Consider the following 25,812-nt stretch of genomic DNA (forward strand, 5'->3'; position numbering starts at 1 on the left):
CAAAATTCTGCTTAGATTTATATTGTTGAATAGCATATGAATTCATTTGTTAAAAACAGTCAGAATAATTTATTTATTTTTCAACTAGGAAAAGACGGCATGGAATTGATAAAGTGTTTAATGACTCAGGATAAGACTACATTCGAGTTTCTGCGAGAGAAGAGAGAGGTCAGACACATGCGCTTTTCTCTGGCTTATCATAATGCATTGTTAACACAGGTTTTGTCCACAAACATTTCTTGGTGCAAGCTGAGGAACAAAGATTTAAATAGTAATAATAAATAATGACTTTTGCACATTTAAAATAATTAAATAATGACTGTGCCATTGTTTAAAAAGGGTAAAAAGAAAATTCTGCAGCAACACCTTTGCAGGTCATGTTAGGTTCTTACAGCACCTTGATTGCTTACTCTATAGATTTTTAATCTAGAAATTCTGAATAATTATAATTTTCTGTATATAGATTTTAACCAAAAGCCTTTTCAAACAAGTCCTTAAAAATCAGCTACAACTTGGACATTTGGCCATTTTGAGTACATGATTGATAGTATACGTTTCTTTAGTTTGTTCACAGGTCCTATGTATGTTGTGTAACCGGTCCTCCGAACGGGATTTGAACTGGCATCTCCGGCATGGGAGGCGGGCATGCTAACAAGGAGGCTAAAGGCTACAGCCCCTAGCATCAGTCGCAAGTGCGCCTCTTGAGGTAAGGGGAGTGAGGTTTACACACACTGCACAGCACATAACAGCTGGCTACCGTTACACTTACCCCCCTAAACCTCACTCCCATCCAGGTCACGGCACCTTTTCTCCCCAAATTGGAATGCCCAATTCCCAATGCACTCTCTAAGTCCTCGTGGTGGCGTAGTGACTCGCCTCATTCCGGGTGGTGGAGGACGAATCTCAGTTGCTTCCGCATCTGAGACTATCAGTCTGCGCATCTTATCACATGGCTTGTTGAGCGCATTACCGCAAAGACATAGCGTATGTGGAGGCTTCACACTATTCCCCACGGCATCCACGCACAACACACCACGCGCCCAACCGAGAGCGAGAACCACATTATAGTGACCACGAGGAGGTTAACCCATGTGACTCTAACCTCCCTAGCAACCGGGCCAATTTGGTTGCTTAGGAGACCTGTCTGGAGTCACTCAGCACGCCATGGATTCGAACACATGACACCAGGGGTGGTAGTCAGCGTCTTTACTCGCTGAACTACCCAGGCCCCCGAGAAGTTGTTTTTAAACCTCAACTATACACAGTTGGTTCCATTTGTTTTTGTTTTTCTTTTTTTTTCAATTATACCTGGAAAAACAACTAAGTTAAAGGACAAAAATACGTTAAATGTAAACTTAAGAAATATTTAAGATTCTATTTAGGTCACTAATCAAGTGTAAGCAAAATGACATTGACCATGTTAATTCCTTTCCATGTAAAAAAAAAAAATGCAATTGTTTCTTGCTTCCGTTAAAGCACACAAGTTCTTTGGAACATTCTCAGATTATGCTAGGATAAAATATGTCATCAGGTTCTGCTTGTGAAGTCCATGCCAGCTTGAGTGCAGGCTGTCATTAAAGCCATTAAAGTGGGACATACCAAATACTAAGACAATTCAACATTTCATTGAAATTGTCATGCTGAAAATATCATTTGCAATGTAAAAATTTACAAAATTTCACAAGTGGAAAAAGCATTTTAACTAGTCGTCACAGACCTTTGTACCCCACTGTATGTGTAATTGTGAGTAAAAGTGTTTGTGCTTTTATATTTAAGAGGAATGTCTCCATATGTAATTTTCATACCATTTGCACAGGTACAGTATACAAAATGGTCTGCGTGTGTGTGTGTGTGTGTTTGACTGTGATCAGTCAAACCACTCATTCTCATCGAGTTCTGAGTCATCTTCTGTGTCGCTGTACTCCACAGCAATACGGCGGGAAAGTATAGTGGCCACATCATTCCCCATTGGCTCTCTTTTAGCCTGCTGTTCCTGCTGCTCCTGGACTTTCTTCAGCTGGATACCTGTACACACACACACACACACACACACACACACACACACACACACACACAAACAAACAATTAATAAACTGGACCAACATGTTTTGTGCAGAGCCAACAGCTTGACAGTCTTAAAATATTAATGTACAGAGTTTGGTATTAAATATTGAAAAAAATACATTATTAACTTTTAATGTTAACTGTTAAATTTATATTAAATTCACTTTAAATAACTATGAAAAAATGATGAAGACATTTGAAATGGATCATTGCAAGGCCCAATCAGTCATAGGCTGTTCTCTGATCATCAGCACCACTGACCATGTTTATGTGCACAAGAATATTCTGATATTAATTGGATATGTGGCATGTAAACTTACAAATATTCTGTTCCCAAGAAATCAGAAAATGACTGCTGGCATATGCCTGTACTATGATATGGAATTATGGTTCAGGTAAACACATTCATTGAAATATCCACAGAACAGAATATAAATTTTGATACAACAATTAGTTTTGGTAATTTTTTGCTTGGGCGCTTTACTGTTAGTATCACTCTACTTGTGTTTGTGGCATTCCAAACTAGAGTATGAGAGCAGTGCAGAGAGCTAAAGGTGGGGATTTTAAATCATCCCAGTGTCATTATATCTTTATGCTAGTAGGAGGTGACAAATGAGTAATGTACGAGCAAGTTTTTGTTGAACATATCTGCGTTGTCTGTCAGCGAGCGGGTTTCATAAACAAAAGCACACACACGTGCATCCTTGTTATTCCATTAAATTCTTGGAAACAACCCCAGCCGTCATTACTAGTTCTAAAGTGACATTTTCACATTAGTAATGGAGGCTTGTATCAATATTGGCTGGCATATGCCCCATAACCACCTCCATGTGGTGCCAGCTGTAAACTGGAACCTTCGGGAACCTGGCCAAAGGTGAGGGCCTTCAACATCAGGCGGCACGACAAGCTGGTTGAAGATAACATCAACATCCAAGTTTGCATCAAATGGAATGCCTGCCAGCTATTTCACAAAAAATACTAGGGTGTCCCCCGGAGGCGACGCACATTGCCCAAGCGGTGTGAGAAATGGACGAGGGCTACCTACTCATGCACGGTGTAGGCTAAAGAAGCTGGTCCATCGGATCCGGCTTGCAACCCTCAACACCTGCACACTCACCAGCCACAGCCGTGAACTAAGTGCAATCCTGAAAAGCCGACGCATTGACATTGCCTGCCTACAGGAAACCAAATAGAGTGGTGCAAAAGCCAAGGACATTGGGGAAGGATACAAACTGCACTTCAATGGCCAAACACATGCCTGAAATAGTGTTGCTATTGCTGTTAGCGAATGTTTCTGAGACTTTGTCACAGATGTAACCAGAATCTCTGATCGACTCCTGGCCATCAAATTCGATTCCGGAAACTGTACACTTCGAGTTATCTCTTGCTATGCCCCACAGGTGGGATGCACAGATGAGGAGAAAGCAGATTTCTGGGAAAGTATCGACGCCCACCTCCGCACCATCACAGACAATGAAATCCTCTATGTGGGAGAAGACCTAAATGGGCACATTGGCCAGTCAAGAGATGGTTTCGAGGAGACAAATGTTGGATAAGGAAGGGAGCATGGAACAACGAAGGCACTCAAATTCTGGAGTTTTCAGAAGCACATGGACTTATAGCCGCAAACACATTCTTCCCGAAAAGATCGTCCCACCTCATCACTTACAGTAGCAGTGGCTACAACACCCAAGTAGACTACTGGTTAGTGTGGGGAAGAGACCTCAAGCCAACTGTGGATGCGAAAGTCATTCCATAAGACACCACTGCCCCCCAACATCAACTGCTGATACTCAATTCCAAACTCCCAGCCCCACTTCCACCAAAGCCACCTAAAACATCAACAGAACATATTAAATGGTGGTGGCTAAAGGAGTGCGGACACAAATTGAAAGAGGCTTTAGTAACACTTAAGTTAGATGAGCAGCATGGGACGAGGCCACAGGCAAAATTCACCACTACGCCTCCCAAGTCCTTGGGATGACAAAGTCTGGATGACGGTATTTGGACAAACAGATCTGGTGGTGGAATGAAGTGGTACAACAAGCTGTTCGAGCAAAGAAGACTGCCTTCAAGCAGTGGTTCCAGATACGAGACGCTGAGGACTTCCAAACATACAGAAGTCTGAAATCTGCAGCAAAGAGAGAGGCCGCAGCAGCCCTGGCAGCCCGCTACCAAGACCTCTACAATCAACTGGACATGTCCAAAGGTGCCAATAAGATCTATAGACTGGCCAAAATGTGGCACATAGCTACACAGGACATTGGCCATGTAATGCACATGAAGGACAGGAACCAGCAACTGCTACGAACACCCAAGGAAATTCAGCAACGTTGGAAAGACCATTTCGCTGTCATCTGCAATCAGGAATTCCCACACCCAGCCATATCTACCCACCAGCCAATATTTGGCCAAGTACCACCCATAACCACCACAGAAGTGGCAACCGCAATAGGCCAGATGAAGAATGGAAAAGCCATTAGGGCCTGATGACATCCCCGCAGAGATATGGAAACTGATGGGGAGAAAAGGAGCAGAATTCCTTGCAGCTTTGTTCAACAAAATTACGAATGAAGATAAAGCACCACCCTCCTGGTTAACCAGCACCACAATCCCAATTTGGAAAGGCAAAGGCGATGTCAATGAATGCTCCAACTACAGGCCTATCCGCCTCCTGTGCCACACAATGAAGATATTCAAACTAGTACTGGACAAGCGCATCAGGGACATTGTTACCATCACAGCAAATCAATGCGGCTTTGTAAAAGGATGTGGGACAACAGATGCTATACATGCAGCTCGTCTACTGATGGAACGACATCGCGAAAAGAGAAAGAGCCTCCACCTGGCCTTCCTAGACCTAGAGAAAGCTTTTGATTGTGTACCACATGAGCTGATCTGGCAGTCACTGCATGCCCATGGAGTACCGGAAACATATGTCAAATAGATCCAACTGCTGTACAAAATGTCACCAGTGCAGTCAGGTGCACAGTAGGAGTCTCGCCACCCTTCGTCATTAAGGTAGGAATCTATCACTATCACCTCTACTCTGTTCATACTCTGCATGGATACAGCGACAGCAGACATCCAAACCAGACACCCATGGACACTTCCCTACGCAGATGATGTCATGCTGGCAGACAAAACGTGACATGCCTTAGAACAACGATGTCAGGCGTGGAAGACAAGACTGGGCAAATATGGGATGAGGCTCAACATCAAGAAAACAAAGTATCTCGAATGTGGAGACCAGACAGTTGGCACCATCTATATGTAGATGGACAACAACTTAACAAGGTAACAGAATTTAAATACCTTGGATGCTATGTCACAGTTGATGGTGACACAATACGAGATGCACGAATGTGAGCGAATGCAGCATGGGTAAAATGGTGCCAAACTACTGGAGTTCTCTGTCACCAGAAAATCCCAACACATCTGAAATCCAAGATCTACAGAACTGCCATTAGACCAGTGGCATTATATGGAGCGGAGTTTTGGCCGATAACCGAGAAACATGAACAAGTCTTGAACACCATGGAAATGCAGATGCTTAGGTGGTAAATTGGGCTGACAAGGCTTGATCGAGTTCCAAACATCCATGTACGGAAGACCCTCAGTGTTGCCCCAATTCAAGAAAAGATGCAGGAAGCATGCCTGAGGTGGTACTGACATGTGCTACAAGTAGCCAAAATAATAATAGCACTCAGCCCAGAAGGCAAGCAGCTGCATGGAAGACCAAAGAAATGATGGCTGGATCAGATAAAGGAAGACATGCATGCAGCCAATGTCACCAAAGAGGATGCAGCAGAAATGGAGGCAATAATGTAGAAAAGCCGACCCTACGACCAAGCGGGACAACACTTAGGCTGGACAAAGAGAGACATATGCTGCTTACACACTGTCACTGCTTGCATACATTTAAAATATTTTAAATTAAAGCTGTATTTTTCTAAAATAATATTGTCTCTGATTACATCTAAATATTCTTTTCAAAAATGCATATTTCATGGAAGTGCATGCTTATCCAGTTAAATAATATCCCTACTTAAAACCCTACTGAAATGTACTGATGAAATCAAATCAGACATGACATTTGACACAGCATAACATTATTATACATATTCAGCATTATATATAGTAGATTAATATGGCACTATCACTAAACCATTGTAAACTTTAATTTTCACTCGATCTCACGCATCAGACGGACGTAAGATCCCTCCTGGCTAAAAAGGCGCTTCTCTCTCCCTGTATTACATTCGCTTGCATGGTTTCACTTTCAGTTCTTGCAGATTCAGCTAGTAATCGCAATATAAAGCTCCTTGTGTGCACTGAAGAGATTTCCATGTGTATGCCTGTGTTATGTAGGTGTAGGACGTCACGCGTATTGGATACCACGGATCTGTTCCAAAACCTAGTGAGCTGCCTCTGGAAGCAGCATTTTAATGCATCATAATTTAAAAACATTATAAAAATTGTTTATTGTTAATGTTAGTTTATAATGCATTAACTAACGTTAACGTATACAAATTAAAAGAATGTATTAGTATATGTTAACATTAACATTACCAATATTAAGTGCTGTAAAAGAATTGTTCATTATTAATTCATATTTACAATTGTAGTTAAAGGTGCGCTCAGTAATTTTGTTTATCTCGTTTTGGACTGACACTGACACCTAGGGGCATGAATGCAGCTTTATTCAATGCAATAGTAAATCTAGAGTGCTATGTAATAAATCAGTAATAAAAACAGTAAAATGAATGAATGGGGCAGAACAGAATGCTAATAAATCACATTAGCATGTTTAAGTGCACCCTGCGGACAACACTCTCCTGATGCCGTATACAAAATACATAAAACATAAGTGCACAAATACAATCAAGCTCACCCATGCGTATTGCTGAGAGCAGGTCACTGCGAGCGTCTGTGAAATGCTGCAGATTTTGTGTCCATCCTTCTCCAAGAGCTGCTGGATGAGGAGGAGCGTGAGGAGCTGGAGGAGGAGTTGGACCCTCAGGAGGAGGTGCTAGAGCAGGTCCAGGAGGTGGGACAGGTGGAAGAGGATAGCGTAAGGCTGAGGGGATTAATCCAGGATGAGCAGGAGCCGGACACGCTGGAGGTGAGGCAAAAGCTGTTTGTGCAGATGGAATGAGGGGACCCATTGAAGAAGGCGGTGGCCCTGAACTTGCATAATACTCCATCATACTAAAACAGAGAAAAAAGTATGTTAAGGCGTGATACAGTATTTGTAAACTTTTAAGTAATTTTTAATTGAAAGGAGCTTGTAAGATATTTACAGAGACCCCTGCTGAAAACACCAGCATTGACAGTCACCACATTGTTGTTTTTGGATGCTGGAGTGCTGGTGTTCTCACTAGGCTTCTTAACTGCTTTAAACAGCAAGACTTCCTCTGTCAACCAGCTTCACCAGAAAGATCATGCAGTTCAACCAGCTTCAGCATGTTTGCTGGTCTCACAGTCTCACATAGCCAGTCTTCTGAGTCTCAGCATAAAGTCTGGTCCACTTTACAGCTTATTCTGGCCAAGAGTCACCCACTTACAGAGATCTGTCTGACTGGCATTTACTGTGACCAAATATAGTTTGTTTAGTTTTTATGTAATGTTTAGGGATGGGTGTATGTGAAACAGCTAACACAATAATTGAAAACATTGCACAGCAGTGTCTTCGATCAGAGATTTGGGGAAATGTATGTAGACTTTTTGGGGAAAATTCACTAAGGGGGCTTTCACACTGGCAGTTTAGTCCGTAACAGAGCACGGTTCGCATGAAAAGTTGGTAATGTGAAAGCTGTTTTGCGGACCGGGGAGCGGACTGCAGTAACAAACCCGAGACTACCTGTAGGAGTTGGTCTGAGTTCGGTTGCACTGGAACTGTGGCGCGGTTCGCATGAGTGAGAAAGCAACCTGTACTCGGGTCCGCACTTGTTCTGGAAGTAAAATGACTAGCGCATGCATTTTTTGCCGATTTAAGCATGATGACATCATCAGCTGCACAAAAACAAACACAAACAAGTGCATTAAGAGTGGCAGGGAAACGTTGCGGGACACAGAAAAGGTGAGGTGCCTTTTATATATGTGAGTGAGTGAGCGTGCAACCAGCTGTGTCCTCAAAAAAGATCATTTGTGGGGGACCTGGATAGCTCAGCGAGTAAAGACGCTGACTACCACCCCTCGAGTCGTGAGTTCAAATCCAGGGCGTGCTGAGTGACTCCAGCCAGGTCTCCTAAGCAACCAAACTAGCCCGGTTGCTAGGGAGGGTAGAGTCACATGGGGTAACCTCCTTGTGGTCGCTATAATGTGGTTTGCTCTCGGTGGAGCATGTGGTGATTTGTGCGTGGATGCCGTGGAGAATAGCGTGAAGCCTCCAAATGCACTATGTCTCCGCGGTAATACGCTCAATAAGCTAAGTGATAAGATGCGTGGACTGACGGTCTCAGACATGGAGGCAACTGAGATTCATCCTCCGCCACCCGGATTGAGGCAAGTCACTATGCCACCACGAGGACTTATAGTGCATTGGGAATTGGGCATTCCAAATTGGGGAAAAAAGATCGTTTGTGAGCATCAAATATAGTCTCCTTCCCCTGGATATGTACAACTGCTGAATTATAGTATGCGAAGCACAGAGGCGCAAATGTCGTTCACTCTGGTGTGCATAATGACACAAAATTTATAACAAATACACAAATATAGCGACCCGCGTTGTGCTTTTCATCATGTGCACATTTGTGATGATGCAAGTTGATGATGGAAAAGCACCGGGGTTCGACAGAATCATACATTATCGTATATTGCGTGGGGCACCGGGAACAATCGCGCTTGGATTCAGACCACAGCAAACGTGCCCATTGTGAAAACCACCTAAGAACGAATTGTGCCTGGTAAAAGTGCTGTTTATTTGCATGTGCTGTCTGCACTGGTTTAGTGCCTAATTCATTAAAGGATTTATGCTGATCAGGCAACGGCGCATGCACGCCTACAAAATCTGTGCTGAGCGCAATTTGTATGCACAATTCCGATCTTGCGGGCCAGTTCTGAGCGCTATATAACGGAGAATGCATCAGACCACTGCGATCTGAAAAACTCTGCCGGGACTGTACAGCATCACTCCACTACTGTGATCCAGACACCTGAATCATCTCATTAACATGATGAAGGTGTGCTTGACTACACAGCACATCTGGCTATATAACATGTTATAACACTCTTCTCCATCATTTGATTGTTATTTGATGAATTACAGCTGCTATGATCAATAGAAAATTTACACAAACATCAAGCATAACGTTAATTCAGGCAGGCCACATGAGTCAAGCTCACAATCAGCTGATGCTGAGCTGTTCATGGCGTCTACCAATACTATTCAGACACTTATAAGAGCGGTCCTATTTAAGTCGTTCCGTTTATTTATTCCTTAGCTGCCTTTCTATTGCATGGATGCAAGGTGCACTTAACACCCTCCTCCATCCCCAGCTCCATTTCTTGTCTGTCAGCTTTGTTTTTAGTTTTTTCCCTTCATCTATCTTGTGTTCTGCGCTCTAAGATTACAATTGTTTGCCAGTGTGAAATTTCTATCTTCAATCTGTTATTGCACCTTGTTCTTGATTTATTAACTTGATATACAGTATTTGAAATTCTTTAAGTATCCATTTAATCTATTATGCAGTGAAGTACTGTACCACGTTGCACTGTCAGAATGTTTCAGATGTGAAAGTGAAACTAAACAGGCACCATGTGACTCTCAGATAAAAGTGAAAGTGGAGATTTAGAGTGAAAAAAAAAAGAAAAGTCTTTCATTTTGATCTGTTTCTCACCCACACCTATTATATCACTTCAGGAGATATGGATTTAACCATTGGAGTCTTATGGATTACTTCAAAGATATGATCACCATTCACTTGCATTGTATGGACCTACAGATCTGAGATATTCTTCTAGAAATCTTTGTTTGTGTTCTGTTGAAGAAAGAAAGTCATAAACATCTAGGATGGCATGAGGGTGAGTAAATGTTGGGAGAATTTTCATTTTTGGGTGAACTGAATGTCATTATTGTAATAAAATTGACTTGAATTGGATGTGACATTTATTTTATTCTCAACTGGTAATATTGTTAAACCAATGTAAGCTTAAACAAATAATATATGAGGTATGTTGTATTTGAGCCTAGAGTCAATTTAGCTGTTTATAATATACATTTGACACATTAATTAAGATTGCATTAGGCCTATTTGAGTCTTGTCTTCTGGTCTCGATCTTGTCTTGGGCTCAACCTACAGGCCTGGACTCATACTCAGATGAGCTGGTCTCGACTACAACACTGCAAAGGGGTATATACAGCTCTGCTTAGTTTACTTACTAAGTGTATCTACCAAAAAATTTTTCAAAGATTTGATTCCACAAACCTGGCAAACTTTGGCAAATCTAGTGATTAATTTGTTCTCAAAAGTGCTAACTGTATTAGCCTGGTACCATGTATACCATGTATACCATGGCAAACTGGTTCATCCCCACTCCCGAAAGTTGGATAGAAGCCAGGAAATCAGATTGGAAGTGGCAATATTGCCAGATCTTGCCATTTTCTTGTGCAATATGCATCAGAAGGATCATTGAATGGACTGTGGCCATTCCGTGGCCGTGCCATCTGAGGCTGAGATTAGACCACCACTAATCAGCAAGGAAATTCATGAGCCTACACTGCTCTTTTCTGCAGGGACATTCTGACAAACACTCCGACACAAATTCACAACATTCTGTTTATCAAATTTTTTTCACTTTACCCATAGTCTGTTGGTGGCAGGCTGATGTTTCCATTGACTCCACTTTCAGTGGGTAGATACTGTGGAGGAGGTGGCTGCGTTCGACTGAGCGTGCCCACTCTGTTACCCACAGCAGCATTCACACCCATTCCTATCGGCCCTCCGATGCTGTGATACTCGTGCTCTACCCCTCCATTTGCACTAGAGGACATTGTCTCCACAGGCATGAAAGGATGTGACTGTGTGTGTATGTGGCTCGTCAGTGCTGGAGCATGATATGATGGGACAGGAAAGTCTGGACCGTGTGGTCTGTTAAACATGAACATGAACATGAGGAGTTTTGGATGATCTGAACCTTTCAGCGATTTAGATATTACATTTCTTTATAAAAACTATGCAACACTTTAATTGTACTACATGCAAGGGGTCCAATGTTTTGAAGCATCCACAATATACAGTGGACCTAAAAGTATTTGAATACTTAAGCCACACTTAAAACTGTATGAATATCATTGCATTAGATAACAAAATATCAAACCAAGTGGCATTTATTTTAGAGAAAGGTAACACAAGTGTAACCAGTCCTGCTCAACTCCCTCCAAGCAGGATTCAAACCGGCGTCTGCCGGCATAGGAGTCAGGTGTGCTAACAAGGAGGCTGAAGGCTACAGCCTCTAGCAGCAGTCGCTAGTGTGCCTCCTATGCCAGGGGAGTGAGGTTTACACATACAGCACAGCTATCACATACCAGCTGGCTCCCATTACACAAGCACACTTTTCAAGCAAAACAATTCACAGAAAGAAGTCTGTAAGGTTGAAATGATAAAACTATAGATTGAATACTAATTCAAATTAAGACAAAAAGAATTCTGACAATTTTTGGTTGTCAAACATTCTTGTTGAGTGCATACATGCACTAAAAATAACCTTGACACTAGTTGGTTAAAAGTCAGTGCAAAAATGACTAGTTCTGGGTTAGTTCTGAGAAAAGGCCTAGCATCATTTGTTTGCAGATGCAACTTTGTTTGGTATTTTGAATCTAATGCAATTAATTTAATTCCTTTTAAGTGTGGCTTTAGGGTCAAATAATTTGGGGCAACCACATTATACATACCACCAATTTTATACCACTGCTTTAGATTCATAGCATTCGTATTCATGTGGTTATATTCAAAATTCAGACTTCATTGAGTTAGGTGAAGCATGTAAACAGACCTGCCCTCTGGAGACAACGAACCCTCTGAAGAGACACCCCTGTGAAGTGTATGATGATGTCGATGGTCCGGCCGCAGCTCTTTATCAAACGCCATCATGTTCCACTCCTGCCTGCGGTTATGAGCCTTACGAACCTTCTTCACCTCCCGCGGCAACGTTACATCAACACAGCGCTTCTGCTCCTGTGTAAGTGTGTTGTTGAAGAAGAGAGAGAGTCAGGACGAAGAATGAGGGATGTAAATGGTTTGAAACTTAAAAATGGAAAGTTCCTCAAGACGAGCTTTGCATGTTGGCTTGGCAAAGTCCACACAGAAAATGTAAAATTGGTTTAAAAAGCTTTGAAGTTAGGTCTAGGGAGTTACTAGGGTGGTTGCTAGGGTGTTGTGCAAGGTTGCTAGGCGTTCACTGAAGTGTTCTGAGTAGATGCTAGGGTGTTCTGGGTTGTTGCTAGGGAGTTGCTAGGCAAGTAACATACAGACAGAAAGACAATGAGATGGATAGATAGAATGGGTCTAACTGCACATACAACGACTGAACACAAAAATATGCTCAACTATGACAAAAATAATGTAAGAATGCAAAAAATGTAGGCTTCTTTTTCTTTATGCAAATATATATATATATTTATTTTTTTTTTATTTATTTTTTTTTTTTTACTTTGGAGTAAAACATCACCCCATAATCATATATACATATCCAACTCCAGCTGCTTGTAAATGAATTTTTTTTTATCCATGATCCACGCCGTCATCACTCCAGCAGGGACCTCTTTTTTGGACATATTATCTTTCCACTTGCACTCATTCTGTTCGGACTGTCTTGTGATTCACATTCCTGCTGATCAACACCATACCATCCCTCTAGAACAGGGGTCGGCAACCTATGGCACGCGCGACAGCATTGGCATGCGGAGGGGTAATCACTGGCACGCCAGCAATGGTGAGAGAGGAGTAGATTATTTTATTTATAGAAATTCCACTCCTGCATTCCAGTCTATATCTTGATGTAATCCTTCCTCATCATCACATCATCGGGTTAAAAAATCTGAGACTATTTAAAATATAAATTAAACCTGGAAATAAAAGTTTTAGGATTTTGCTGGTGCGATTCACCGAAAAGGGCTAAATAGTTGATCGGCTCCTGAAGTGCGAATGGCTTGCACGAGCTGCACGAGTATGTTGGGTATACTGCAGTCTCACCACATTTTAACTTTTTGTTTAGCCTCCCATTCAGCTGATGAAAACACGCTGCGTGATCATCAGGAAGGATTACATCAAGATGTAGAGTGGAATGCAGGTGCGGAATTTATATAAATAAAATAGTCTGCTCCTCTTTCGCTGTTGATTGCGTACTAGTGATTACCCCTCTGTGTGATTTTGAAAAATGTATGACATAATATAAGAAATATTTAAGATTCCACACAATTTCATGATCAGTAATCAAATAAGCAAATTTGTGACATTAACTGTGGTCGGCACAGCCATTGACCAGGAAAATATAAAATGGCACTCCATGTCAAAAAGGTTGCCAACCCCTGCTCTACACTATACTGTTGAATTGGGCTCTAATGTTGTCTGTAGTAAATATAATGTGTTTGTTGTTTTATTGTTTGATTTGCTTGTTTTGTTTACATGTATTTTATGTTTGAGCATTGGCTGAGGGCGCTATATAAAGTAAATATGTTATTATTATTGTCATTATTAGTGGTAGTATCTATCAATTGCATGACACAATGTCATGTGCTGTCAACATGGCAGAACCCATGAGGGGGCGACCCACTCCATGTAAAATTAAACAGCTTTTATTGGGTAACTGATATGATTGGAGTTGTCATCTAATGTGTGTACATCATTTTCAACATATTTCTAAAAAAAAAAAGTTTGTCAGTTGAGGGCGCTATTGTGCCACTGGTGAATTTGACAGCTAAAGGAACAAACAATGCTGCTCTTTTGCTCGGTTTTGGTCTCAAAATTATCTTTGAAGGGACACTTTAAAATCATGTATTAGTCATAAATGAACCCCTTTATAAACCCTTAATAAAGGGAACACTGATATAAAACGTAACCAAGTCACCAAATATTCTACATGGACTAAAAAACCTTGAAGGTGTTGTTATTATACCCTCTGTCTTCTCTTCTGTTTTCTCTTGTCTTCTGTGTCTTGAAGCATTTTCTCCTTCCACAAGTCAAAGAAATAAGAGGGGTCTGTGTAGAACTTAATTCCATCAGCATGATCATCCCTGCATAGAACAAAATCAATGCACAACAGTACACATAAACACCTTAAAATTATAATATCTATCATAAAAATAAAGGAAAGTTCACACACACTCGCACCTGTAGGCAGAGAGTATGTTGAGAGGTGGTGGTTTGTCGCTGGTGTTGTATGTCTCTGCGATGGGGTTTGGAATGCTGCTTTTTGTCACCATCTGCTGGTCCTGAACAGTAGAGCTCTTAAAGGCTTTACGCAAATTGATGTCCTGAAGTGACACTGCGGCAATAATGGAGAAAGAGAGATTACACCAAGTACATCAACATCCATCACTCAAGTATTAGTACTGTTGAAACAGTTCAGTAGTACTAACTTGATTCTGATGTATGGTTGAACTGTGTGAATTAAAGGTATATCCTGGCTTAAACAGAACTTAAAGTCTATGGACAGCCTCTGTGGCATGATGTCAATTACAACAGAAAATAATTTTAACCCCTCATTTTGTAGAAAGACATTTAAAAAATGCACTTACTGTAAATGGAAGTTTATGAGTGTATTTTACGATATAGAGTGCATTTTAAGACAGTGGTGCTCAACCTTTTGAAGGCTTGTCCGAGACAAAAGGCTCCATTTACAGTAGGCCAAGATATTTCCTCTGGTACTTCTGGTTTTAATAACAGAGACTAATAATGTCATGACTAGAATGTCAATAGATTTAAATAATTAACAAGGGTAATTTCAGATTTATTACAGCAAGTTAGATTTTTATATTAAAGCTTATTAACTTATTTTAAATAATTTTAAGTCATCTTGGAAATTTGTCGAGGTCCCTAATTTTTGACCTTTGACTGACCTTCCTCCACACTAGAGTCCAACTGAGCGACCTTGATTGCGAGTCTGTCAATGCGGTCCTGTAGAGAGTTAGCACGCAAGTAAAAGGTATTGGCCTCATTGAAGAGCTCACCAAACACATCCTCTGCATGTTTACCTATCGTACATGAAAAATGAGAGACAATGGCCAATGAACCTAGAATATTAGACTAAGATGAACAAATGCAAGGCATGTCTTAAACTTGGACTTATCCACCAACCTTAATGCACCAAGAATTTAGCTGATGCTTTCATCCAAAGAGACTTACAGTACTTTTATAGAAGAGACAATATCCTTGGAGAAACACAATGGTGATAGCTAAGATGCCTCATGGGGCTTGAACCACTATGCCACACCAACTCATATAAAGAGGATTGGGGTGCATGTTCAGGGTCACTAGTTAGCATAAAGAACTAAAGGCAGTGTTCTTGAAGGATTTAGGAATCAATGAGGATTATAGAACTCTCTTACAGAATTATATATAAAAAATAAAAAAAACTAGATATTTTAGAACCCAATAGGACTAGTATGATTCCCTGTAAGATAAAATGTACCTGTAGGATATCAAAAAGGAATTCAAAGAAAATCTTTTAGAATGTCAAAACTCCTTAAAACTGTCCATTAGCAAGCCATTATAAGAAGAGTTCTGATAAAGATGACACAATATTCACCAGGTATAAATTGGAAGAAATTCCAAAAGGAATCCTACAGTATGTACATTCTTTGCCATTACTATAATCACCTGATTTTCTCAGCATGATCACATGAAAGTTATGTGACCATGGCAACATTTTTGCAAAATTATAGTACATGTTTCATTACGCATATCATGGCAGTCCAAGGTGAAATGTCCACTGAGTGGTGCTAAAAGTGGGTTATATAAGGTTAATGCTCTTTTGAGTTTTAAATCATCAAAACCTGCCTCCCTCCAAGCCAAATCTATGCCCAATGTCATTTTGTGGTACTTCTATGACACTTTCAGCTCACGTGTCGACTTGCGTGCTCTTCAGGATTCACACCCCTCTCTGTAACTGCAAGTGTAATAAATGTAGTTAAAATGTATCACCTTACGAGTCGGCACTATAGTAAAAGTGTTTAGATGTCATAAGATAGCATTGTGTGAGGAACATGGCAAAAAGTACGCCAAAGTGTTTATGAACTGATCATCTAAAAATTGTTTTATAAAAGTTATTGTAGTGCCTCCAGTGTTTATATCACCAAGGAAACTGTTCAATGAACCACGTAACAATCTTTTTTTTTCTTTTTTTTTTTTTTTAAAGTTTAGTAAGGTATAGTAATATGATTCTATGAGACTAGGATGGATTTTCTTCAGTACAAGTTTTCACATGATTACTTGTAATAGGTGGTATTAAGGTGACCAAAGATACAATAATCCTGTCTATACACCATGTCATTTTTATAAATGACCTTTTTCTAAACATTCCTTTGCAATCTGCAGCTGTTACTGTCACTTTTTCTTTATATAATTACAACAGATTGACCATAACCTTAATTACCCTAACCTACCTTATTTGCTTTATTTAATTTTTAATTTATTTTCCAACTGAGGATGTCCCTGAATGTCCCCAAAGGGAGGTTTTATCATATTTAGCTAATTTTAGGGGGGAAAAAAACTTTCTTCCAAACTATAGCTAAATACACAACCACACAACCACACACACATATACAGTGATGGGCACAAATACATGAAAATGTATTTAAAATAAAAATACCAAATACCTCAGTTTAAATGTATCAAAATAAAATACCAAATACTGTGTGGAAAAAAATTAACAAAATAAAATACAGTATTTTGTATCTTGAAAATACACAAAATACATGTAAAATTTTCCGTTCAATGAAGTACCATTATTAGGTATTATATAAGCTTATGTTTACCTTATATAAAATAATATAAGACCTAACTATTAAACGTAAAAGGTTTTACACATTTATAGTCACGTTGTGGAAAGATCTGGGCAGCAATGTTTTTCTTTTAATAGTCTGTCATGATATGACATTAGATATGTCCTACAAACATACTTGATGACTCCAAAGAGCAATAAGCTTCTCATCCAAATGCAGGTTCAGTCGGCTTTCGCAAGGTTATATTTTAAAACGGACCAAAACTGGAAAATTTAAATTGTGGTTATTTTTATCCGTCATTAGTTGCTTTTGTTTTATTTCTGCATTGAAAAGTACCTTTTCTCACATTCACAGCTCTCTCTCCCTCTCTCTTCCTGTGTCTTTTCTGCTGCAACACGATATAAGTGATCGTGAAGATGGAGTAAGTTTCCTTGTGAAAGTGTGTGATTATTTATTTATCCAATTGAGGCTTGTCATAGAACGCATGTCAACATGCAGCTTTCAGTGAGTAAAGAAATGCATCCAATAAAAACAGACTGTTTTGGCTCATTTTAGTGCACGAAAAAAGTTTGGTGACAGAATCTGAGTGTGATGAAAACATTCACATCAGCTTCACGACTTATCTGTTCTTCAGTAAAAGATGAAGCTCATTGGTCACTTGACAGAATGACCTGACTCATTGGCAGAATGATTTTTTCAAATAAAAAACGTATGTGTTTTTTCAGTCTTTGAAGCCATTAACTCAGTAGGGAGTCTCGACAGTCAAGTGATTAACACCTCCCGCTGAGAGACGCTAATGCGTGCTCTGTCTCCCTCTGTCTGGCCAGTGATTATGTTAATGAAGCTTACACCTGAAAATCATTGGAAAAATCGGCTAGTGAGATGGTGCCTTAACACTAACAACTGAATAGCTAGCAAGACTGACTAGCTAGCACTAATGTCCAGTGCTAGTGCTAATGCTATTTTCGCCTTGCCAGAGCTCTTTTATTACTTCATGTTAACTGAAGGCAAATCTGAATTAATTTCCATTTTAGCTTGTTAGCTAGCAATCTAGCTAAGGATAACTAGTGAACTCATTAACAATAGTTAGACTAGCTCGCTAGCTGGCTGCTGACTAGTTTTGATTTCGTCAAAAGTATTGTACTCGAGGGGCAATGACATGTACATAACTATAAATAATAACATGTCTGACAAATGTATTTGGCTGCTGCATTGCATTTTGTTGTTCCAGTGTATCATCTATTCATTATTATAGGCTGTTATAAAATAATCTGTTACAAAATGTACAAAAGATTACATAATCATAATATAATGCATCATATTTTGTCATTATGTGAAGGTTCACTGCCCAACTCAATGAAAGAATGTGCACAACGCGCGTCTGTCTGTTCTTCCTTCAGGTTACCGTAGTAATCTTAGTAAGCACATGCCAGTTTTTTTAGTGACTGTCTGAACCATCTATTTTCAAATTGGAGTTGGCTTAACAGGAGACGCCATAACCATCGCGTTTCTTAATATGCGTGTTAAGTTGAAGTTCAGTTTTGAAGATGCTGCATTCTGTTCCATTAAGCTGCGCTCTGTCTAGCTGTTTGAAACACTCGCAGCACGTTGAGTTCACTGCCACATGCCTGGTGTGTGTATGTGTGTCTCCCCAAGTGTTCGCTCCTGTGGGGAAAGCCATGATGCTCTGTATTGTTGCTGTTGTGATGATTCATGAAGCGTTCCATTCAATTCGGAGAGTTGGAATTTCCACCTTTCAACTGGGGAAAGTGCAACGGAATGACAAATTATGTCAGACTTCTAACTTGGAAACTCGTGCAGAAATCTTCAACTCCCATTTCATCGAGATGCAGGTGTGTTACGTCACGCAAACATTTCAGCACCAAGGGCAGGAAGGTTTACAGTCAGCGACAAACATTCACTTTTATTAAATAATATCCATTAACAAGTCAAAGTTCTTACATTAAAGGATAATAAAACGTGTTTAGCAAACGTTTTGCAGAGACAGATGTTCAAAACACTGTTAATTACACTCTCTTTTGATTATCGTAATGATAGCATTGCTGCGCCATATATCAGTTTGGTTGCTATAAGACGTCTCTGACAATCAATGTATCCCTCAAAACCACACCGTAATCAATCTCAAAATTAAAAATAAGCTCCCTCTTTGACACGTTTGTGTTAAGTTGTCAGGTAATTGTCACTGAATTTCGAATTAAGTGAAAAGTCACATCATGCATGATCACCATCGATCATCGTTTTCATGATCGATCATTGCTGTCACGTCTGAGTACCCGAGTACTCAAGTACTCATGCCCATCCCTAGCGAGAACTATCATAGCTACCTTAATATTTTAATGGTAATTAAATAACAGTTGCAAGCAATTATTATGTTTTTTGCAACAAGTAGAACAGACCACCACATCCTCACCTTATCTTACTACATATTTCCTTGCAGGAATGCAGAAAATTTGCTCACCCAATGCTAGATGGAGCCATTCTCTCTGATATCTGCAGCTTGTGTGCATGAAAGTTGGGGTTGGGAGGCATGACTGAACTAGTTGATACAGGAAATCAGCAGCCCAATAAAGAGGTTGACTGGCACAAAGTATTTTATGTATTTTGAAAATTCACAAATACCAAACTTAAATGTATTTAGATACAAATTACATAAAGATTTTTTCACAGACTTTAAAATACAAAGTACAAAATAATATTTTGTATTTCAAATATGTGTTTCAAATACATGTATTTGAAATACTGCCCATCCCTGCACGTATACATACACAGACACTTAGACTTACACACACATACAGATGTTCACACACAGGAATTTGCAGGCAATAATACTGGGAATTTGTCCTTGTTTTTGACACTTGCCACAGAGCACAGAATACACACAGATACACACACACACACACTTCACGTCCACATCTGTCAGTCTCTCAGTGCTCTTCGTGGTATTAAGCTTTAGAGTATTTATTGGGGAGCATTGTCATCCCAACTGAATTGCTCTGTTGAGTTATAATATCTCATATAGAACAGAACTACTGAGAAGATGTATAGAGGTTCAACTATGAAGGCATATTTTAAAGGACAGTTTCACCCTAATGTTGTCCCCGATCCTATAACTTTCTCTCTTTGTGGAACACAAAAGGTGAATTTTTAAATATCCTGGTTGCTCTTTCCCATATGAAAAGTGAATAGGGAAAAGTTTCAAACTGATAAAAACATTATAAAAGTATCATAAAATGTTCCATAGAACTCATACACAGTGTTCTGAAGCCATATTATAGCTTTGTGTGAGAACCGGAATTTAAATCGTTATTCACTGTTAATCTTCCCCTCTGCTGAACCTCTGAAATGGACAACAAAAGCCACATAGACTACAAATATAGCATGTTGATGCCATTTGGCGCCAAACACCATTGGTTCTTGTGTGTTTTGTGACCATTTGCCAGATTTGAGAGTTAAAACAGATGACGCCATGTTTGATTGGCAACACTGACTTATATGTTGGTCTCTCGTAAGGCTTTAGAAATTTTAGAAAATAGCACACAAGTCATATGGGCTACTTTTATGGTGTTTTTGTCTTTTCTATTTTTCTCATTTTGGAGCTTGACAGACAAAATCCCCGTTCACTTTCATTAGGAGAAGAGTGGCCAGGGTATTCTTCACAAATTCAATTTTGTGTTCCTATGAAGACAGATAGTCGAACAGGTTTGGAATAACATGAGGGTGATTAAATGTGACTGCAGTTTGTTTTTGGGTTTATTCCTTTTAGAATTATTTGTTTGGAAAGAATAATTTACAGAAAGGTTCAACTGTGTTCTCAGAACAAGGTTTTATGTATATAATATGCATGTATAAACATGTATATACAGTACATAAATTTCACATTGGGGTAAGCTGTCACATGTGTTTTATATGTTGTCATATTATTCAATTCATTCACTACAATGTATGTCAGTCAAAACAACTGTTTGGTATTTTTGGATGTTTTGTACATTTTCTATTTCTCAATGATTTGCTTTAAAGCCATTTAATAGCCCATAAACAAACAAAGGTATTCTTCTCAAATCAGTATCTATAAATAACAATAAAAAATGACAAATAGCCTGATCTCTCCTACATGTTCGCTTTTCTCGGTGATGTTGAAATGCATTGATTTAGTTCTTTAAATACTTCCTAGTTAAATCTTGCATTTTGAATATTCTGACCCCATGAGAAGGCAAATTACTGCACTGTGTGGCAGTTGCTATTTGAATCTAGTGCAAATAGTCACTCCAAACTAGGGGGTCAGTTGCACTTTATAATAAAGTTACATTTGTTAACATTAGTAAATGTATGTTTGATGAACCAACAATGAACAATATATTTTTACAGTATATATTAATCTTTAATAAAGTTAGTTAATAATAATACAATTCTTCATTGTTAGTTCATGTTAGTTCATAGTGCATTAACTAATGTTAACAAATTCAACTTTTGATTTAAAAAATGTGGTAGTATAATTTGAAATTAACATTAACCAAGAATAATAAATGCTGTAAAAGTATCGTTCATTGTTAGTTCATGTTAACTAATATTGTTAACTAATGTAAAAAAAAATTAACCTTATCTTAAAGTGTTACCATGGTAATTGTAAAGAGAAAACATTTTTAAATAATTATAAAAAACCTCAATATATTTTACGTGAAGGTATTGTAAACGTTACTTTTCTTTCTGAAAAAAAAAAAAGGCATATACATAAATGTTTGAGCATAGACAAAGTGTGGCTACTTTTGAAGAAGCTCAAATATATGTAAATATGACACTTCGCAATTCCCCTACTTCCATTTATGTTATTTCAAAGTTTTGATGACTACTCTTATTCTAAAACATATAAGAAAGCCATAATAAAGAATGATCAGGTGTGTCAACACTTTTGACAAATGCATTTGTGTCAAACTGATATAATAAAATTGTATTAGGGTAAAGTAAAGTCTTACTGAGGCTGCTAAGTTGTCGTATGATGGCAGAGAGTGTGTTGTTGGCCACACACTCCAGCTCATTGCTGATGGTGTCAGGTAAAGCTCCTCTGCACATGTGCCTCGGCTCAATGTTCCTCTTTACCAGCGGCATAACTGCAGCTCACCATATAAACACAAACAAACCTCAGAACCTGTTAAAGCACACAAATAGACAGTGAATTAGACCAAAATATCCAACGGACTCCCCATCATTCCGATTATCACATAAAGTATGATATTCCATGAATATCATACATTAATATATGTAAGATCATAATATAAGATCATGTTTTCATCTGTCAGATGGACACAATTGAGAAGAGAGGGTATACAAAGTTGCCCAAACCTTGTGTCTGGCCACCCCACTATTTCACTTGTTAAAAATTCATGTTCAACAAATTTAACATCTGTGATTACTTAATGCACATTTTTTTAAGCAAATTTTGAGAAACATTTTCAGTTATATTTATTTCAAATGATCCAAATCACACATCATTTTGAACAGTTATCTCTCTTTCAAAAGTTGCATATTGTTTTGTATTGTTTTCTGGGCTGATTTGGTAGCAATATATAAAAATACAAAAAATCTGCAACATTTCTGTCTGCATGAATGTAACAGCTTTCTGTAGGCCAGTGACAATGTGGGTTGTGTATGCTGAAGAAATTGGTGGCCTACATAACGGCAACTCCTTTAGAAATCTAGACAAAGCGTGGCTGCTTTGAAGAAGTTAAAAGACATTTTTTGGCCACTAAATAATTCCCATACTTATGAATGCAACATCTGCTTTCATGTGTCTGGCCAGAGTCTATTTAAGCAGAGACTTGCCACTTCTATTAAAATGAATGGGAGAAATTGGAACACCCAACCAAGGAGCTTTAAACACCCAACGGTCAACGGATGTAGAAACGAAGTCCCGCCTTCCAGGTAAAAGAGCCAATCACCCTTAAGATACAGACATCACCTGTCAATCAACTCAAGAATGCGCATGCACGGTAGCTCGACAAGCCGGGAAAATAGCATTTTTTAAAGAATGTACCTTCTAATAAAAAAGCCCCATTTATTATATCAGTGTTGTTTGATTTTTACTGCTGATTTGAAATACTGTATATCATTTAAACGTAAGCTTGGCAAACAGTTTTTTAGATTTCTGCGTTCCCCCACTCAAGTAGATAGGAGCTACAATGTCATGACTGGAAATAGCCTCCCGGGAGCTTTCCAAAGATGGCCGCCAGTGGACTGACTTGCTAGAAAAACTAGAAAGAAGTTAGCAAAAGCCAAAGGGTGTTACAATTATACCAGACCTCCCCAGTTTATTATCTTATTTATACAATAATCATATTATTTCCACATGTTAAGTTAGTTTTATCCTGTGCTATGCAGAAACAAGCTAGGTGAGTATCTCCAGAAGATTATACAGGGGGGATGCTGGCGTTCCCAGCCTCTCAGGATTAAGTTATTAGATGCACACACGCACACACACACACACTGGATTACAGCAGCTCGCTCAGTCACACAAACTCCCATTGCATAACTGAGAGAGAATGCTGCTGCTAGATGCATCAAAACATTTTACAAGTTTGTTTATAAAGTAACTTAATAGATCATGCGTGTGTTACGTGGTAGAATGCAGGTCCATTAAACCCAGTTAAAGGAATGATAGCTTTTTCTGCAAACCCCCCCCCCCCCCATTAAATCCACAACATTTTTAGTTAATTTAAAAAGGTCACCTTCCTACAGCGCATATCTGACTGTACACAGTCATAAATGTTGGCTTATTTTAACCTATAACGAAAGGTTTTTATTTACTGGACAAGTTTTCTATGGGCATTAAAGCATGTTTAAAGTAACTTTAGGTAAGGTTTCAGGTTTCAGGAGAAGCTGAGAGTAAGTGTAAATGGTCAGCATCTCTCAGTCAACAACCTATCAACAAGCAGACAGGGCTGTAGAAAGGTCCATTAACTCGAATGGAAATCAATGGCTTTCACTACTCAACAGTGCTCCATTTCACTAGTAAGTGCACAGATCTTACAGTATCACATTGTCAGAACATGATATCAATTAGCCTATTTGTTTTTGAAAATGTTTTACATTTCAGATAATTGCAAGCTAATTAAATGGAACCAGGGGCGTAGATTCCTGGGGGGATGGGGGGTACAATTCCCCCCTCCCCCCCCCAATATTTATGATCAATGGATGCATGTAAATGCTTCACGCTGCTGTTCAAGCCAAATCTACGCCATTGTATGGAACCATATTATGAAACATAATAATTAAAGACCATTACGACTGTTATGATATAAATGCAACACGCTGATGGATGTAGGTCAGGAAATTCAACAAACTAACTAAAAAACGTCATAATAACAATGCCAGCTCAGAAGCAAAGAGAATTCATTAACAAAACAAGTATATCAAAAAATAACATGTTTTTGGACGTGGTAGTGTAACTGGTCCTGCTTGACCTACTCTGAGCGGGATTCGAACCAGTGTCTCCAACACGGGAGGTGGGTGGGAGGTGAGTTGGCTAAAGGCTAAAGCCTATAGCCTCTAATGTCAGTTGCTAGTGCACCTCTTGAGGCCAGGGGGTTGAGGTTTACACATTGCACAGCTATCCACCAACTGGTTACTATTAAACTCACCCCCCTAAACCTCACTCCCATCCGGGTCATGGCACCACTGACAAGGTCCTAATTGATCTGCTCCAAGCGGAATTTGAACTAGGGTCTCCGGCATGGGAGGCAGGCGCACTAACAAGGAGGCTAAAGCCTACAGCCTCTAATGTCAGTTGCTAGTGCACCTCTTGAGGCCAGGGGATTGAGGTTTACACACTGCACAGCTACCCACCAGCTGGCTACTGTTACAGTAGCACCATGGTATTCTTTGAAGCACCTTGGAGAACCATGTAAATACCCCATGTCAATACCAAGTTAAAATATTTGGACATTTAAGCCATGTTCAAAAATGTATGATTGTCATTGCATTAGATGAGAAAATATGAAAGCAATTTTAAAGAATTAATTTTAAAGAAAGATAGCACAAGCGCACTGGCTTTTTAAGCAAAACATTTCACAAAAAGAAGTCTGTTAGATATGAAATAATATAATAATAGATATACTCTCTAGTTGTCAGATATTTGGGAAATGTTAATGTTATGATCTACACCACCTGGATTAGTCTGCTTGGACACGTATGTAAACTAGAGGAACTGACTTCATAAATTCACTAAAAACAAATGAGATCAGTAAAAATCATCGCAAAAATGACTCAGAGAAAGTTAGTTCTGAGAAAAAGTCTATAGTTTAATATTTTTTTATCTAATGCAATTACATTTATAAAGTTTTCGGTGTAACTTAATTGTCCATAGACTTTTTGGTGCCACTGTATTAATATCACCATCAGATATCAATCATTGGACAGCCATAGTAGCATTTTGCAAGGGAATTGGACCACACAAGACTCCTCCGACTCTGAAACGCTGAGTCAAAGTGAAGTTGAGCACGATTATTTAAAATAGACCATAATTACCATTAATGACTGCTGCAGGAGTGCCGCTGCGCGTGGACAAAACAACTGCACGAGAGTTTATTATAAGGACCGTTAAGCCCTCAACCAATAACCAAAACATGACCAAAGCTATTTAGACAACCCTCGAGACGTTAAAGAGAAATTGTATTTTAAAAGTGAAGCATTTCCCAAAGTTTTGAGTATATATTTCACAACATTTTCGCTTACCAAAAGTCGCTTTTACGCAGATGTAGAATGAAACGCAGCTTCGGTCTACACTGGCGTCC

General features: G+C 39.2%; 1 protein-coding gene across 1 annotated transcript; it reads right to left on the bottom strand.

Annotated features, from left to right (window-relative positions):
* Window positions 1-25,812, bottom strand: LOC127437257 (actin-binding protein WASF3-like). The gene is made up of 9 exons (XM_051692082.1): window positions 25,754-25,812; window positions 22,000-22,172; window positions 15,125-15,259; window positions 14,397-14,550; window positions 14,182-14,299; window positions 12,061-12,242; window positions 10,869-11,156; window positions 6,959-7,275; window positions 1-2,025 (listed from the first exon to the last, which is right to left on the bottom strand). The coding sequence occupies exons 2-9, from the start codon at window positions 22,130-22,132 to the stop codon at window positions 1,868-1,870; spliced, it is 1,485 nt and encodes a 494-aa protein (XP_051548042.1). The 5' UTR covers window positions 22,133-22,172; window positions 25,754-25,812; the 3' UTR covers window positions 1-1,867.

Source organism: Myxocyprinus asiaticus, chromosome 4 (assembly GCF_019703515.2).
Source record: "Myxocyprinus asiaticus isolate MX2 ecotype Aquarium Trade chromosome 4, UBuf_Myxa_2, whole genome shotgun sequence".
In the NCBI taxonomy this organism is placed as follows: domain Eukaryota; kingdom Metazoa; phylum Chordata; class Actinopteri; order Cypriniformes; family Catostomidae; genus Myxocyprinus; species Myxocyprinus asiaticus.

Excerpts from the sequence above, each read along its gene's own strand:
- LOC127437257 (XM_051692082.1), bottom strand. The coding sequence starts at position 22,132 with ATGCCGCTGGTAAAGAGGAACATTGAGCCGAGGCACATGTGCAGAGGA. Across the intron at positions 11,157-12,060 it reads TCGTTGTCTCCAGAGGGCAG|ACCACACGGTCCAGACTTTC; the intron begins GTCTGTTTACAT and ends CATGTTTAACAG. Across the intron at positions 7,276-10,868 it reads CTGCCACCAACAGACTATGG|TATGATGGAGTATTATGCAA; the intron begins GTAAAGTGAAAA and ends TCTCTGTTTTAG.